The sequence below is a fragment of the Bubalus kerabau genome, chromosome 4 (assembly GCF_029407905.1).
Source record: "Bubalus kerabau isolate K-KA32 ecotype Philippines breed swamp buffalo chromosome 4, PCC_UOA_SB_1v2, whole genome shotgun sequence".
Lineage (NCBI taxonomy): Eukaryota > Metazoa > Chordata > Mammalia > Artiodactyla > Bovidae > Bubalus > Bubalus kerabau.
Window position 1 is genome coordinate 15,972,542 of NC_073627.1, and position 16,881 is coordinate 15,989,422.

Sequence of the window (16,881 nt, forward strand, 5' to 3'; positions counted from 1 at the left end):
CTGACTCAGGAATCGGCTCCTTCATTGGCAGGCGGATCCTTAAACAATGAGCCACCTGGGAAGCCCCGGTATATATTTATCGGGATTTAAAACAAGAAGTAATAAACAGAAAGTGATGTTAGTATGAGGTCAGAGCTGAGACAGGAAGCACGTGACTTCTGAGAAGGGAAATCAGTGAAAAACCAGGCAACACTTGTTGAACCAGCAGCAGCCCAGGGAACAACGGCTGCTGGAAGCTGGACCTCGGCCACCCTGTTTACCCATCACGGCATCACCTGTTTGCTGATAAAGGTAAGGTGATGCTCCCTGCTTCCCTTTTGGCAGAGTGGAAAGGGCTTGGGATAGACTGTCAATCAACATTTGAGTTCTTGTTCTCTCTCTCTCCCTGTCTCCCCATAAGCCCAGGGGCTGCAGTTACTAAAAATTTCCTCCGGCTGGTTGGTCGTTGCATGAGGAGCTCAGCCAGCCATCTCTCTGAGTCCAACAGCCTATTGCTTTGTGGTTATTTTCTCTTTTTGTCCTTTCTCTTCCTCTCCTGCTCTATCAACCACACAACTGTCTTAGAAGCGTGGAGCTGCCTTCCCGCCATGGCCCACGTGGGTCCAGGTCATCTGGACTGAGCTCAGAGCTGCTTAGGGGACAAGTATAGTCCCCAGCCTCTTGGGGTCACACCCAAGGTTCCTGATGAATCCCATTCAATGAAGTCCTACCTGGTTAGAAGGGACTTTCCTACCCTGTGGCTCATAGTCTCAAGCAGCCTCTTCTTTCTAGATATGTAGGAATTTCTCTTTTCCCTTTGTATTCTTTTTGTAAAATTTAATATGTGATACATAATGAACACATCTATGTAACATGCATGTGCATTGCACAGTAAGATAATATAACGATCAGCCCTGAACCCAACACTCAACCCAAGGACGAACTACCACTAAACTTTCCATCTACCTGCTGTGCTACTCAGCTCCACCCAGACATCAGTAACCACCCTCCCGAAGTCTGTTTCTATTCTTCTCTTGATTCTTTCTTTAATTTAGTGCTTTATCACATATACGTGCTTTATCACACATGCATTTATTTCATTTTATGTAATAGTTATATAACATATACTGTGTGCCAGCTACTGTTTGGAATACTTGTTAATATTGTCATTTAATTAGTTTAATCCACACACTATGCCCATAAGGAATGTGCTATGGTTAATCCCATTTTACAGAAGAGAAAACTGAGGCACCCAGAGATTAAAGCGACTTGCTCAGGGTCATACAGATAGTAAGAAGGAGACAGGTCTTCTGGTTCTTAGTGCAAGAGTTTCTCTAGGGCATATATCTAAGGGTGGAATTGTGGGTTATACGGAATGGCACTATTCAGCATTAGAAGAAAATGCCTGATTATTTCTCAGAGAACCAAAATACACTCTCACCAGCAACATATGAGTTCCTATCGACCCACAGCCTCTCCAACAATTGGTCTTGTCGACTTTCTTAACTTCTGCCAATCTAGTAGATATGAAGTGGTTCCTCATTGTGGTTTTAATTTCCCTTGCTCCGAGACATTTTGTTTTCTTTGAAATGTTCATCATGTCTTTAATATACTCAAAATTATCAGTTGTTTTTTCTAGCAGTGGTGATCTTGAGGTCTTGCTTAGGAAATCCTTCCTTGCCCCAAGGACATAAACATACTCTCCTATATTTTTTTATGGATTTCCCTGGTGGCTCAGCAGGTAAAGAATTTGTCTGCAACACAGGATCCACTGCAGGAGCCAAGGGTTTGACCCCTGGGTCAGGAAGATCTCCTGAAGTAGGAAATGGCAACCCACTCCAGTATTCCCGCCTGGGAAATCCCATGAACAGTGGAGCCTGGCAGTCTACAGTCCACTGGGTCACAGAGTTGGACACGACTGAGTGACTAAATATATATATTTTCTTATCAAAGTTTTTAAAGTGTTCTTTTACATGTAAATCTTTAAATTAGATAGAATTGATTTCTTCATTCCAGGTGAGGAATGAAGGGATACATCCCTCCCAATGAAGGGAGCAATGTGGGGATACATTTCCCATCTTTTTTCTCCACATAGTTGACCAGCTGATCAAGCATCATTCATTTTTATCTCCCTCTCCACCCAGTGATCTCCAGGGCCATGTTTGTGGGGTGTGAGTTTCACGCAAGACTATTTCTGGGCACTTCACTGTTCCACTGGTTAATTTGCCTTCATCTACACTAAAATTATATTTTATAGTCAGTCTTCATATCTAGTAGGGCAAATCCCCTCATTTTATTCTCCTTTAGGGGTGTCTTGGTCCTTTTGTTCTTTCCATAATAAGGTTTAGAATCATCTTTTGTTTTCCATGAAATCCCTTATTGGGATCTATTAGAATTGCATTAAATCTATAGGAAGAGAATTGTCCTCATTATAATATTGAATCCCTTAGTCACGAACATGGGCGGGTTCTACATTTATTTAAATTGTGTTCAATGTCTTTCAATTGTGTTTTAGAACTTTCTGACTTTAAGTCTTATATTCTGCTATCTTTTTGTTTCTGTATATGTATCACTTCTATCTTTTTGCTGCTATAACATAGTGTGCTTTTAAAATTACTTTTCTTTCCTGGATGCTCTGTGCAACATGCAGAACTTCCCTGACCAGGGATCAAACCTGTGGCCCCTGGAGTGTAAGTGCAGAGTCTTAACCACCGGACCACCAGGGAAGTCCTAAATTACATTTTTGTATGTTACTGTTCTATACAAAAGCAATTCTTTTTGGATATTCATCTTACAGCTAGCTGTCTTGCTAAAATCTCTGATTATTTTGAATCATTCATTTGAATGTTCTATCTAGGCCACCATATCATATGAAAATACTGAGGATTTTGCTCTTTTCCCATCCCTAGGCCTTTAATTTCTTTTTCTTGTCTTACTATATTGTCTAGGATACCTGGTAAAATGTTAACATACAAGCAAAGATAGTGGGCATCCTTGTTTGGTTCCAGAGTTTAAAGGAATTACTCTGAAGATGTACTCATTAAAAAGATAATACAGATGTTAAAAAAATAATAGTACACATGCAAACTTTTTCTGAGTTTCCTTTATTATGTTAAGGATATTTCCTTCTAGTCTGCTAAGAGGTTTTATCGTGAAAGAATATTGAATGTCATCATTTTTTTTCCTAGATCTGTTAAGATGATCATATGTTTTTTCTTCCTAAATCTGTAACATAAGATTTTAGTTTGGACTCCTTCAGAGCAGAGCCTGCAACAAGGACTTCAGTTCAGGTAGATTACTTAATGATTGAGGCCAGGAAGTAGGGAGTGAAGGAAGAAGGCTGAACCAGGGGAGAGAAAGCCAATAGAAGATGCATAACTGATGTTGCGGGTGTAAGCAAAGGGAGTTGAAGCCTTTCAGAATCTCTGATAGGTCTACAGGATGCTGGCTAGAACTGCCACCCCAAAAGAAAGAGGCTGGGCCATGTTTCTCCTAGCTCTTGGCCTCTCCTTGGTTGAGGGTTTCATGTTAGGGAACTTGACACTCCTAGGCTTCTAAGAAACACTAGCAGGTATCTAAGTGACTCCTAAAGCATTGAAGAAGACCCTGAGGCAAAAAAGCAAAAAGGAAACATGGTATAAACTTGAGGTGGGGTCATGGAACATAAGGTGAGTCTCAGGTTGCAGGAAATTATCTGCTGTAAATACAGAGGATTCCAGAGCAGGGCAGAAGTATCGTGACATAAAGCACCAAAGTTTACTATTCCCGACAATAATAAATGACATTTGCAGCTTTCTCTTCTATCGTGCGACCAGCTTTTCATAGCTAAGCCTAACTTGGATATGATGTCTAATGTTTTTAACACATGGCTAGATTTGGTTTGTTTGTGTTTTTATTTTGCATTTGTATTCACGAGTGACACTGGCTTCTAATTTTTCTATTTCATCCTATTCTTGTCTCATTTTGGCATTAAGGTTCCACCGGCCTCTTAGAAAGACAGCGTGTTCCTGCTATTTTCATTCTCAGAGAGAGTTTTTGTAAGATTAAAATGATCCCTACTTAAACTTCTGTAATGCTATCTAGACTTGATACTTCCTTTGTGGGGAGATTTCAAATTATGGATGTAATTTCTATAATAGTTGTAAAACTGTTCAGGCTTTTTATTTCTTCTTCAATCAAGTTAGGTACCTTTTGCGTGTCCACAAAGAGTCAGACACGACTGAGCCACTGAACCGAACTGACTTTTTCTAAGACTTGTTCTACTTGGGTTCATATTTCTTGGCATAAACGATTCATAAGTTTTTAATTTTTGTAAGTTTTGAATTTTTAAGCTTATTGAAGATTTACAACGTTGTGTAAATTAAATGTTCAATTATGGTAAAATACACCCAACACAAAATACACCACATAACTCTTTTTAAATGTAAATTTGGTTGGGTTACATTCACATTGTTTCACGATGGATCTCAAAACTTTTTTTATCTCACAAAACTGAAAGTCTATACCCATTAAGCAAACAACTCACCATTTCCCCCTGCCCCCAGGCCCTGGCAACCACTGTTCTGCTTTCTGTTTCTATGAATCTATAGTCTTCTTCTTTTGTGAATTGCAAGAGACATTACTTCATATTTTTAGACTGGCTTATAATATACAGTATTATGTAACCTTCAGGTGTTCTACACAGTGGTTTGGTATTTGCCTACATTATGCAGTTATCACAATAAGTCTAGTATCCACCTGCTTCCATACAAAGTTATTCCGATATTACTGACCATATTCCTCATGCTGTATTACATCCCTGTGGCTTACTCTGTAATTGGTGCTTTGCCCCTCTTAATCCCATTCATCTATTTTGGACCCTGCTCGGCCCCTTCGCCTCCAGCAACCACCCATTTGTTTTCTATATATAGGAGCCTGGTTTTGGTTTTGTTTGTTTTGTTTTTCAGATTCTGCATATATGTGAGATCATATGGTACTTGTCTGTCTCTGTCTGGGTCATTGCACTTGGGATAATACCCTCCAGGTCTGTCCGTGTTGTCGAAAATGGCAAGATTTCATTCTTTATGGCTGAATAATATTCCGTTGTGTAGTTATACCAAACACATCTTTATTCATGCATCTATGGATGAACATTCAGGTGGCTTTCACGTGTTGGCTATTGGAAATAACGCCACAGTGGACATTGGTGCGCATATATGTTGTCGAATTAGTGCTTTTGTTTTTTTCAGGAGAATACCCAGAAAGTGAAATTGCTGGATCATACGGCAGTTCTATTTTTAATTTTTGAGGCACTCCCACACGTTTCTCCACAGCATTCGCACCAATCTACAATCCCACCAGGAGGACACGAGGGCTCCCTTTTCTCCACACCCTTGCCAATGTTTTTATTTGTTGTCTTTGATGATAACCATTCTGACAGTGGTGGGGTGATGTCTCATTGTGGCTTTGATGTGCCTTTCCCTCATGATGAATGATGCTGAGCGTCTTTTCACATTTGCTTCATTATTCATAACAGAGAGATGTTGTATTAAAATTTCTTGCTATGATGATGGTTTTATCTCTTTGGTGTTCCTTCAAGCTAAGTGCTTACAAGTTTACAACAATTATAATTTCTGTATGAGTTGACCGTTTAATCTAGGTACTCATTGTATCCCTCATAAATATTTTTTGTCTTAAAATTCCTTCTTCTTTGATATGAATAAACCTTTCCCGGCTTTTCTTTTGGTTAGCTTTTGCCTGGTATATCTTTTTTCATTCCACCATTCCACACTCTTACTCATTAGATGTGTCTCATAAACAATGTAGAACTGGGTTTTGTGTTTAAATATCTTTTAAAGTGTACTCGGAGGAAATTCCCTGGTGGTCCAGTGGCTAAGACTTTGAGTTTCCAATGCATGGGGTCTGGGTTCCAACCCTGGTCAGGGAACTAGATCCCGCATGCCAGAACTAAGACTTGGTGCAGCCAAGTAAATACATATTTTAAAAATGTAATTCGAGATAAAAATTTAGACATGACCGAGTAAATGACTTCCTCTAAACCTGCTAAAAATGGAGTTTAAAAACCTGCAGTTTCTTTATTTTTGGCTATGCCACGCACATATGGAGCGCCCATATGGAATGTTAGTTCCCTAGACCAGGGATCAAACACTCGGAAGCAGAGTCTTAATGAATGGACCACCAGGGAAGTCAGAAAAGCCTGCATTTGCAACAACCATCCATGGCTGACAAGCATCCTGACCCAGAAGGCTGCCCTCCAGGGTGGTGTGTTTGAGCTATTTTTCTGTCGTTGTTCAGTCTCTAAGTCGTGGCGACTCTTTCAACCCCATGGACTGTAACACACCAGCTCCTCTGTCCTCCACTACCTCCATTTTTTTAGTAGACTTCTTTTTAGAAGAGCAGTTTTAGGCTAAGAGCAAAACTTAGGGGAAGTAGAAACTTGCCACATACCTCCTGTTCCCACACATGCACAGCTTCTCCTGTTACCAACATCCCCCACCAGAGTGGTCCATTTCTCCTGACTGATGAGCCTGCATTGACACATCATTATCACACAAAGATCATAGTGGACATCACGGTTCAGTCTTGGTGTGTACATTCTGTGGGTTTGGGCACGTGTGTGCTGACACGTATGCACCATTGTAGTAGCCAACAGAGCAGCTTCCCCGTCCTAAAGTCCTCTCTGCTCTTTCAGTCCATGTCTCCCTCCCTTTAATCCCTGGCAACCACCAATTCTCCAACCAACCACTCCTCATTCCTAAATTCTCACCGCAGTTCCATCACCTAATATCGTTGTGATTTAGGCAAGTTAGTAATTCACCTGAGCCCTGAACTTCCTCAGATGCACAATCAACATGGCTAGATTTGGTGTGATAATGAGACAATATATTAAACCCTTAATTTAGTCCCTAACAGAGAATAGGCATCAGTGAAATGTTGGTTTCCTTTTCCTTCCTCCTTGAATTAGTAACATGAAATCACATGTAGCTAAGAAAACAGACAAGAAAGTGCCTGGGGACCGTGTGCATCACCAGAAATCTAAAAGGGAAGGGGCAGAGGACAGGGGAGAATGTCCAGCTATCGCCTCCCAAACCCTCTTTCCGACTTGGAAAGTCCCTCCCTTGTTGACACCAAAAAAGTGTCCTGTGGGATTCAGGGCTCTCCAGATTTGGGGCTTGTAGCGGTCAATGCCCCGTGTGCACAGGCATCACACACACATGGGCCCCGGGTGCCTGTCCACCCCTGATGGCAGCGTGCCAGGAGGACTAGGTATGTCCCGCTTATCAGCTGGCTCCTGGCTTCCTCTGCCCAGCTTCTTGCAGACCTGTGGCCCTGGGAGTTGGCCTTGCAGGTGGCATCCCCAAGACCACTCAGATAATGAGAGAAAATGTGGTCATCAGCTTCCAGAGGCTGGGGGTTCAGGACTGCAGCTACAAGTCCTCCCCGCTGCCTGCCTGACCAGAGCCCTTCACCTCTCTAGGCAGTCCTCAGCTGTTCCCTGTGAGCCTGCGGACACCACCCATGATGTCCACTTTTGGTGGCTGGGGAGCGCTCACAGCCTTTCTCGTCCTGCTCTGCTGCCAAGGTGAGCCTGGGGGTCCAGACTGGGTGTGTTCCCGCCAGAGGTTAGGGCGCCTGTTCCCCTGGTGCCGTGTGGAGAAGGGGGTCCTGGTCCAGAAGTCGCTGAGGCTTTGAGGACAGCAACTGCCCACCACGGGTGTGGGATGCTATGCAAGCCTGATTTCCCCATGACCCCATGACCCCGGGGCAGCAGATGGGGGACCTGGCCTTCACACTTTGGGTTGAACAGGCCCCGTAACTTCAGTGTGTGGATGTGGCAGGTCGTGGAGACTGATGGGAGACCAAGGAGGCTGGGGCTCAAGGGAAAGTAAGGGAACGTCCCAGCGGGTCTTCAGAGGTGGCCAGTGGACAGCAGAGATCAGTGGAGGGCATCGTCTTCTGCTGACCATCAATGTGCAAACGAAGCCCCTTCTGGGTGGCCCAGGGGACAGGGAAGGAGAATGCCTCCAGGTGTGAGCACTCTGTTTTGGAAAACCTGTCAGGTGCCTTCATGACGACCATGCAGGAAAGGGATTACTAGCCCATTTGACAGATGGAGAAACTGAGGCTCAGAAAAGGAAAGCACTTTGCCCAAGGCCACAGAGCTGGCAAACTCGGGATTCAAAGGCAGCTCTCTCTCTCTCCCTAGAGAACCTTTCTCTTTCCCCAGCTGAGGGCTAGATGTGGGCGTGCGGGTGTGGTGGGAACACAGGACAGAGCACAGGCCCAGTTGGCCGAGATCAGTTCCGATTCTTGGCCTTCTTCCTCGCTGGGCTCCAGCCATCCTGGTGTCTTCTCCCCCAGGGTCTTGGCGCTGCTGGTTTTCTGCCCTCTGCAGACACCTGGCAGCCAAGCTCCCCCCATTTCCTTCCTCCTTTCCTCAAATGTCACTGTTTCCATGAAACCTGTCCTGAGCACAGTATTTAATGACTCAGCCCCACCCAACTCCCTCTTTCCTTTCTGGGGCGCTTCCCACCAATTGAAAGGCTGGCTAGTTCGCTTGTTGGTTACTCTGCGTCCTTTGCAGCAGCGCGAGCTCCACAAGGACAACCTTTGAATTTCTTCAGTCTCTGATGGCTCCCCAGAGCCTAGAACAGTGCCTGCTACACAGCTGGTATTCTACAAGGATTTGCAGGAGAGAGGCAAGGAGTGAGGGAGGAGCTGAACTCATGCACATGGGGCCTGAGGGGACACCATCCACCTCCAGGTCAGGGAGGCCTTCAGAGGAGGGGTGATTTGGGCTGGGGGGCGAGTTCGAATATAATCTCCATGGGGATAGAAGATGTGCATGAGGAAGACTCACCTGGAGGGGACAAGCTGGAAGAGCAGTCAGGAGCAGGGAGACAGCTAGGGAGCATCCCCCTTGGTCTAGACCAGAGGCAGTAATGTCTGAACAGAGGGAGGAGCAGAAGGGACCCACTGATGAGACTGCGCATGTGGGCAGCCACGCCGGGCAGGGCAGCGGGGGTGTCCGCTGAGCAGTGTTTTGTGTCCTTCCAGGGTCTGGTGAGAAGGCGTTCGAGGGGCCAGAGCACCTGATGGTGGGGTCTGGAGAGGTTCAAGTGATTAATTGCACTGCCAGCTGTACGGACCCCAAGAAACTTGTTCTGGAGACAGACCTAAACAAGACTGTCCTGGAGAGCCAGGCTCAGTGGAAGCTGTTCAGGGTCTACAACATCTCCAAGGATGAGCAGCTCCTGTGCAGTTTCATCTGCGCCGGCAAGCAGGAGACCAGAGTTTTCAACATCACCGTGTTCTGTGAGTGTCGCCCACGGGGCCCTGCTCCCCGAGGCCGGAGCCTGTGTCTGCAAACCCACAACGAGCTGCTCTGTCACTGCTCCTGGGCACTCTCCTATGGCCTGCACCTCCCTGGGCTTCAGATCCAGGCACAGGCTCAGAATCTGCTCACACCCTCCCCTGGCCTCCTCGAACCCTGCCAGCAACTGGGATTTTGAGATTTGCTCAGAAGCAGCAATCCAAGCAAGGTTTAGACAAACCTAAAATTCGTTTCCCAGAATCTCCTCCCAGCTGGAGAGCACCCCCATCACCAGAACACCCCACATCCCCTGACAAGCAACAGGGACTGCATCAGGAGGGCTGGCACACTCTACAATAACCCATTCACCTCCTGGAGAGAGGGTTGTGGTCTTATGTTCCCCTGACGGCCCTTTCCAAATGTGTGACCATCACACACACACACCTGTCCATAGGCCACAGAGACCATGGAGAGACCAGGGTTCTCCTGGAAGCTCAGCACCCAGGGTATCGCTCAGAACTGACATCAGTGGACAAATGAGGAGAAAGATGTCCTAAATCTACCACATTATCCTGGGGTAATGCGGGCTAGGTATTCTAGTTCAAAAATGAACCCAGGGAGATGTCTTGGTTGTCCATTGGCTAAGACTATGCACTCCAAATGGAGGGGACCCAGGTTTGGTCCCTGGTCAGGGAACTAGATCCCACATACCACAATTAAGACCTGGCACAACCAAAGAAATAAATCTTGGATTTAAAAAAAAAAAAAAAAAGGAAACTCAGGGAACCATGGAGTTTAATATCTAAGGGAGAGCAATGTTTTAACCCTGATCCTGAAAACCAAGGCAGTTCTGACTCTTGCCCCCACCTCTGAAGACCCTCACAATTCATGGCCCCATTCCAGTGAGTACTCCCTTCTAAGTCTCTCTCAACAAAACTACCCAACTGTTTCATTTTTGAAATTTCTCTTGAATTTATGGAGAGGAAAGAGACACAACCAAAACTTTTTTATCTTTCTAGTAGACTGAACAGACTCTGAACCTTTTCTTTGGAGACACCAGGGCACCTCCATTCTTGTCCATTGCAGAAGTCATCAGGTCCCTGAAACTACCACCCAGGACATCGTTCACCCTGAACTGCTTCCTCCGTCCAACCCCAGCCCACTTCCTGAGAACACCGTGGTCACAGGGGATGGTCTGGGTGGGGTGGGGCCTGCCCGAGCTGCACCCCCATCCTGAGCAGACCTCCCTTCCGCTTTCCTGCAGACCCTCCAAAGCAAGTGCTGCTGACGCTGTCGCACACCTCAGTGGCCGTAGGGACACTGTTCACCATCGAGTGCCTGGTCCCCGCCGTGGCACCCCTCGAAGGCCTCACTGTCACCCTGCTCCGTGGTACTGAGGTCTTGTACAATCACACCTTTGTGGGGACAGCACCCTTCCCCCAAGATGCCGTGGTCACCCACAACACCACAGCTCACAGGGAAGACGGCCACCATAACTTCTCGTGCGAGGCCCAGATGGACCTGCGCTCTCGTGGCGGTGGCCTTGTCCACAGAGTCTCAGATCCCCAGAGGCTTGAAGTCAAAGGTGAGGGGGAGCCCACAGATCAGGAGGGGGGACATTCGCTTTCAGCCCTTCAGGGGAAGAAAACGCCTTCGCCCCACTCTCTGCCAGCTCAGGTGAGGCACTCGGGGAAACGGCACTTGATCCCTGGGGTTCCCTGGAGCTCCTGGCGAGTTCCTAGCTTGGACCCTGACTAGTTGCTTGGTCATGAGTGAGCTGGCTGACCTTAACCAAGTCAAGCTCGTCTCTCTGGCCTTGACCCCTCTCTGCAATGATAAGTTTGACCTCACTGACCCCTAAGGTCCCCTGGAGTCCTGCTTCTGTGGCCCTAGATGGCCAGGATCTTCTTTGTCTTCAGAGAGTTTGGCTGAAGCTCCCTCATCTCTGCCCAGGGAGGGTCTTGGCCTGGACCACGCCACAGCGCAGACCATAAGGTCTGGCAGTGCATGGCAAGGGGACCATCTGAGTCCATCTGCCCTCACGGTCTCACAGAGGCCGGCTGGTGGCCCGGACCCCGTCCTCCTTCCCTCCAGTGATAACACCATTTGCCACTCATCCCTGCAATGCGGAGTGACAGCAGGCTGCCCAGGGGTGGGTGGGTGGGTGACGGGTAGACAGCGGCCCCTCTGGAGCCAGGCACCTGGGACCGGAGGACTTCTGTGACCTCTCCCCCTTCTCTCCCCAGAGCCTGAGCCCAACAACCAGACGGTGATCATGGCGATCGTGATAGTGCTGCTGCTCTTGTTTGTGACATTCGTCTTCGTGTGCTTTGTCTTCAGTGAGAAGTGGCGCCGGGGGCGGACAGGTCATTACCCAGTGCAGGCCGCTTGGAGCAGGCTGAGACGGAGCCACCGGGCACAGCCCCTATGAGCAGCGTGGCCACTGTCATGCCAGCCTTGGAACTCAGTGTGGCTGCTTAGGCTGCAGTCCAGGCCTGGCTGAGGGACCATGTGAAGCAGCCTGAATACAAACACCAGGACTTAACCCCGTGCCTTCATGTCGCCTCCTGGGAATGGCCAGGAAGGGGAGCCACCAGGTCTGGCTGAACTTCTGTCTCCAAATGTCTCCTCAGCCTCCCTCCACCCTCTCCTTCAGAGGCCTTCCTGAGCCCCAGCAAACCCAGGCCCTGGTGTGCCCCCAGGCCGACCCGCCGGGGCACCAGGCACCTCACCCAGGGACCCTGAGTGACTCCCTCCTGAGGGAGGGTGGGGAGACCCACCCTGGCCCAGAGGGGCAGAGAGACACTCTGTTCCCACGTGGCCCTCCAGGACATGGCTCTGACTTCTGTCTTCTGCCAACAGAGCCAGCATCCAGGGGTGAGTGTGGGGGCCCCAATGGCTTGGCTCCGGGATCCTCCCGCCAGGCCTCCCCTGCCACTCTGGGCCTTCTGAGAGCCATGGAAACCTAAGCCGTCCTCGTCTCTTACCTCCAGTTCTGTTATTGGGCCAAATGGAGATCCCACAGCCCTGGTCATCCAGAGAGAGGGGAAGGGGAGGAGTTCGAGGGAGGGCTCCGTCTCCCAGGCCTCTGCCAGCCGGGGCAGTGATCAATGTGACAGGGTTGGCCTCTCACGTGGCTTCTGGTTCCTGGACGGGGCTCTAAGGGGCTCTCACCACGGATCAGATATCAGGTTGGTTCAAGGTCTCCGTGTGGTGGAGATGGGACTCATCCACCCTGGGGAGACGGCCTGGTTGGGTATGGGGATGGGGGGGTAAGAAGGGTTGCCAGGTGTAGAAAGGGATTGTTAGGCACGAGATGAACATGAGGAGTCCAGGGCGGCTGTTTCCAACTCTTCAATGAAGCTGGCCTGGCCCCAGGGCTGCTGTCTGTCCTCATTATGGGCTCTCAGCATCGTAGTAGTCTGGGGGGAGAAGCATCCTCAGTGGGCCCCAAGGAAGAGTTAAGGGGACAGACCCGCTGTCTGTAATGATGACAATTCGACATGCCCCCCACCTCAGGGCACACGGCCCTCCCAGCCTTCAGATCCACGCCTCGGCCTGGGCCCTGCTGACCACCCACCTGGTCCCTACCTGAAGCTGGAGGTACATCTGCACCCACAGTTCCCGTGGCACTGGGCGGTGGAGGTGGGGGCACCGCTCTCCTTAGATGGGGAAGGGAAAAGAAACCCCCCATCAGAGTTCTCAGAGTGGCCTCTGCAATTTGACCCGCAAGTCTCCCTACCCCACCCACAGACCCTGGTCAGTTCTTCCACCCCCGGACCAAAGCCTTGGCAGCACCCAGACCCCCAGCCTCACTTACACCCCCCTTTTTCCAGGCGCAGGAGGGTGATGCTGAATCTCAGCTGAATCCTGCATGCGGGGCTGGTGTAGGGGAGGGGAAAGGAGAGGGCCTGGCCAGGGCAGCAGGGGGCCCAGGGCAGGCATGGTGCAGGGCAGGTAGTGGTGGTGGAAAACCAGAGGCCCCTCCTCCTGGGGTTCTGTCTCTTCCTGGTGTTGAACCTCCAGGGAGACCTGGGGATTGTGCGAGATGGGAGGGGAGACAATATAGCGTCAGATTCTCCCTGCCCCTGGTCCTCCATTCCTCTGAATTATTTCTTCGGATACACAGCTCAAAATGGCTCCTGTTTTTTGAGCATTTAAGACAAGCAAGCAAAGCACTTTGGAGACATTTATTCCTTATTCTGCAGGTGGGAAAACTGAGGCTCACAGGTTAAGCAGCTTTTCTAAGGTTACCCAGCTCCTAAGTGGCCAAGCAGGGACTGGAGGGACCCAAATATGGCTCCAGAGCTGGGCCCAGGAGTCCCCCTGGCCTCACCCTCTTACCGATCCAGGGTCACTGGACTCTTTAATAGACAAGGGATAGGCTACCCACTCCAGTATTCTTGGGCTTCCCTGGTGGCTCAGCTGGTAAAGAATCCGCCTGCAATGTGGGAGACTTGGATTCGATCCCTGGGTTGGGAAGATCCCCTGGAGAAGGGAATGGCTACCCACTCCAGTATTCTGGCCTGGAGAATTCCATGGACATATAGTCCATGGGGTCACAAAGAGTCGGATACAACTCTTTAATCAATAGATTTTAATAAGCCAGCCAAGGAATTCAGGCTGATGATTCACTGGGCCTCACGCCGCACCAGAGAGTGAGAATGAGAGTTGTCGGGTGCCCAAGCTCCGGGCTGATGCGTGGGTTGGGCTGGAGGGGTGGCTTAGGTGGTCCGCCCACTCTCTTGGTGGTGCCGTGTGCAGGGATCGTGCGCAGTACCCTTGTTTTGCTCCCTGAAGCTCAGAAACGGCAGTTGATTTGTGACCTTTTTGTAGCTTCTTGTTCATAAGTGCCCCAGCTGCGCATGCGTGCAGTTATTTTTAGTTTCTTTGTTTCCCATTGATGGTTAGTCCAGGTGCAAGCACTTCTGTAAAGACTTCCGGGTCCCAGCCCATCTCAAGCCCCAGTCCCTGATCCACTTATGCCCCTGTTGAGGTGGGGTGCTCATCCCAGGGCCATCCCCACCTCCAGGGCCGGCAGGGGAGGGGTGAAGGGATGGGATGGCAGCAGCTCCTCAGGGTCTCCCTCTGCCTCTGACCAGCCCCTCCTTGAACCTCCTCTCTGCTCCCTCCAAGCTGACTGGCATCCTCTCTCCACCCAGCTGTCACTCCTGCAGACCTCTCAGGGTGCCTATCGTCTGCTAAATAAGGCTCCTCCTTAGAGCTCCTCCCATGTACCCCCCCCCCACCCCCGACACACATACACACACAAGTACCCAAGGTTTCCTCCATTCTGTCTCTGACTTTGTCACTGTTCACCTAGATGGTGGACTGTACACCCCTCACCTCCTTCAAGCATCAGAATCCTACCTGCTTTTTTTTTTCTTTTTGGCCCCACCAAGAAGCTTCTGGGATCTTAGTTCCCTGACCAGGGATTGAACCCCGGGCTCTCCAGCAGTGGAAGCTCGTAGTCCTAACACTGGACCACCAGGGAATTCCTCTGCTGCTGCTGCTGCTGCTGCTGCTAAGTCGCTTCGGTAGTGTCTGACTCTGTACAACCCAGTAGACAGCAGCCCACCAGGCTCCCCCATCCCTGGGATTCTCCAGGTCCTCTACCTGGCTCTTAAGGGCTGGTTCTAAGGCCACGTGCTCTTCTGAGGAACCCCAACCAGGTGGCCCTCACAATTTGTACCAGTCACAGCCAAAGTTGCTTTGTATTCATAGTCATTCATTTCTTCAGTCACTTGTTCAACAAAAGCAATTGAGCCCCTAGTAATTTATCAGGTACCCTATAGTCCCAGGGTACAGTGGAGCCTCTCTGTCCCTGGGAGTCCAGAGGGGGATGCACTGCAGGGGATCTTTAAACACAAGACCTGAGTGGTCTGGATTTTGGGACCCCCTACCTCTACTCCATGGAGGATGGCATGGCTATCTGGCACATAATAGATGCCAAACAGAGAAGCCACATAGATGTGGGCTGACTTTTGGCTCCTCTGTTGCCTGATTTTCTTTTTTCCTCTCAAGATAGCGGGAACCCCAAATGTTTGCCCGCCTCTGTCCCTGCAGGTGGGCAGCTCTGGCAGTCCACCCCCACTCCCAGGCAACGCACCTGTGGGTTAGTCCAGGAAAGCCCCTGGTTGAGCACCGCTGCCACCTGGCCACTCAGAAAGAGCTGGTTCATCTGAACGTTCTGTAGCAGCATCAGCTCCAGCAGGTCTAGGGGACCGGAGTTCAGCAGGCCCCCACCAGCCCTTCCCCTGCCCTTGCTGGTGACGCCAGGGTCATTTCCCCAGCGTCCTGCCCCGGGAGTGGATGGGTCGGGTGGGGGGTGCCCAGAGAATGTGCCGGGCAGAGCAGGGTACAAAATGGAGAACTCCCGGAGTCTCACCTTCCTTCACGCGGCCTGGCTGCGGGGATGTAGGTGGGATGGTCCACGGGAGGGGCTGCAGAATGGTCACCCAGGGCTGGGGGGGGGGGGGAGGGGGGCTCAGGCAGGCAGGCAGGGAAGGGATGGGGAGCCCCTAAACCTGCAGGACCTTCTCCTCTCTGCGCCCCCACGGCCTTCCAGTTCTCTGTCAAGTCTCTTCCTCTCTGGCTGGGGTCTCTCTCCTCACCACCCCTCCAGGGTTTCAAACCTCCAGGAATATTTCCCCAACTCAGCCCCAGACCCTCGCCTGCCCACAAGGCCGTCCAGATAAAGGCAGGCTCCGCTCCCTGACTCAGCCCTCACCATCGGGGCTGCAGTCTGCGCTGGGGGTTGACGCCAGCTCCTTCCAATTCCTGAGGCCATGGCCAGCTGCGGGGATCACGGTTACCTTGACGACACTGGAGGACGCCAAAGTCTCCTCCCACGCATGCGCAGGTCCTGCCTGCGCTACTCTGGTGCCCGGGGCTTTCGCCCTAAGTCCCCGCCTCCTGCTCGGCTGTCTCCAACTCTACGGAGAAGTTCCCAGGGATTCTCACCCGACAGCTCCGGAGGCCGGACTCTCTCCCAGATGTCCATATCCAAACCCCTGCGCTGGGGCTCTGTGGACATCGCGTCTCATCCTACGCTGTATCTCACACCCTTGGGCATCCCCAGCACCAGGCCTGGGGAGCCGGGGCAGGGTTGGGGGGTGGTGTTTGTTGAATGAATAAATGAGTGACTGGGGAGGCCCACCCCACCTCGGACACTTGGTTTTCGGGGCCAGAGCCCAATTGACTAGGATGATGAGTTGCTGCTGCTGCTGCTGCTAAGTCGCTTCAGTCGTGTCCGACTCTGTGCGACCCCATAGACGGCAGCCCACCAGGCTCCCCTGTCCCTGGGATTCTCAAGGCAAGAACACGAGTGGGTTGCCATTTCCTTCTCCAATGAAAGTGAAAGTGAAGTCCCTCAGTCGTGTCCGACTCTTAGTGACCCCATGGACTGTAGCCCACCAGGCTCCTCCATCCATGGGATTTTCCAGGCAAGAGTACCGGAGTGGGGTGCCATTGCCTTCTCCGAGGATAATGAGTTAGGAGTAGAGAATTATACAGCAGCAGGCTTGGGGGCAAGGGGCAGGTGAGTAAGGAGGGCAGGGGGTTTACTCCACATCTCTTGCTCTGAGGCT

At 50.3% G+C, this 16,881-nt stretch overlaps 2 protein-coding genes across 4 annotated transcripts; one reads left to right on the top strand and one right to left on the bottom strand.

Annotated features, from left to right (window-relative positions):
* Positions 1-185: 185 nt before the first annotated feature.
* Positions 186-12,485, top strand: LOC129648839 (intercellular adhesion molecule 2-like). Of its 3 annotated transcripts, XM_055575525.1 has the most exons (5): positions 186-291; positions 7,457-7,561; positions 9,037-9,294; positions 10,557-10,877; positions 11,539-12,481. In XM_055575525.1, exons 2-5 carry the CDS (start codon positions 7,498-7,500, stop codon positions 11,721-11,723), a joined length of 828 nt encoding a protein of 275 aa, XP_055431500.1. In that variant the 5' UTR covers positions 186-291; positions 7,457-7,497; the 3' UTR covers positions 11,724-12,481. The 3 variants fall into 3 exon arrangements, with proteins under 3 accessions (XP_055431500.1, XP_055431501.1, XP_055431502.1); XM_055575526.1 differs by lacking the exon at positions 7,457-7,561 and having other exon boundaries at positions 191-291; positions 11,539-12,484; XM_055575527.1 differs by lacking the exons at positions 186-291; positions 7,457-7,561 and adding an exon at positions 7,598-8,743 and having other exon boundaries at positions 11,539-12,485.
* Positions 12,486-12,579: 94 nt separating this feature from the next.
* Positions 12,580-16,328, bottom strand: PRR29 (proline rich 29). Its single transcript, XM_055579595.1, has 10 exons — positions 16,256-16,328; positions 16,023-16,072; positions 15,681-15,756; positions 15,402-15,589; positions 14,569-14,611; positions 13,945-14,086; positions 13,637-13,733; positions 13,113-13,324; positions 12,884-12,954; positions 12,580-12,714 (listed from the first exon to the last, which is right to left on the bottom strand). The coding sequence occupies exons 1-10, from the start codon at positions 16,326-16,328 to the stop codon at positions 12,689-12,691; spliced, it is 978 nt and encodes a 325-aa protein (XP_055435570.1). The 3' UTR covers positions 12,580-12,688.
* Positions 16,329-16,881: the final 553 nt, after the last annotated feature.

Coding starts and splice junctions, on each gene's coding strand:
- LOC129648839 (XM_055575525.1), top strand. CDS start 7,498: ATGATGTCCACTTTTGGTGGCTGGGGAGCGCTCACAGCCTTTCTCGTC. Junction 7,562..9,036: donor CGTCCTGCTCTGCTGCCAAG/GTGAGCCTGGGG, acceptor GTGTCCTTCCAG/GGTCTGGTGAGAAGGCGTTC. Junction 10,878..11,538: donor CCAGAGGCTTGAAGTCAAAG/GTGAGGGGGAGC, acceptor TTCTCTCCCCAG/AGCCTGAGCCCAACAACCAG.
- PRR29 (XM_055579595.1), bottom strand. CDS start 16,328: ATGTCCACAGAGCCCCAGCGCAGGGGTTTGGATATGGACATCTGGGAG. Junction 15,590..15,680: donor GCCAGGCCGCGTGAAGGAAG/GTGAGACTCCGG, acceptor CTCCCGGGGCAG/GACGCTGGGGAAATGACCCT. Junction 14,612..15,401: donor TTTCCTGGACTAACCCACAG/GTGCGTTGCCTG, acceptor TCCACCATCTAG/GTGAACAGTGACAAAGTCAG.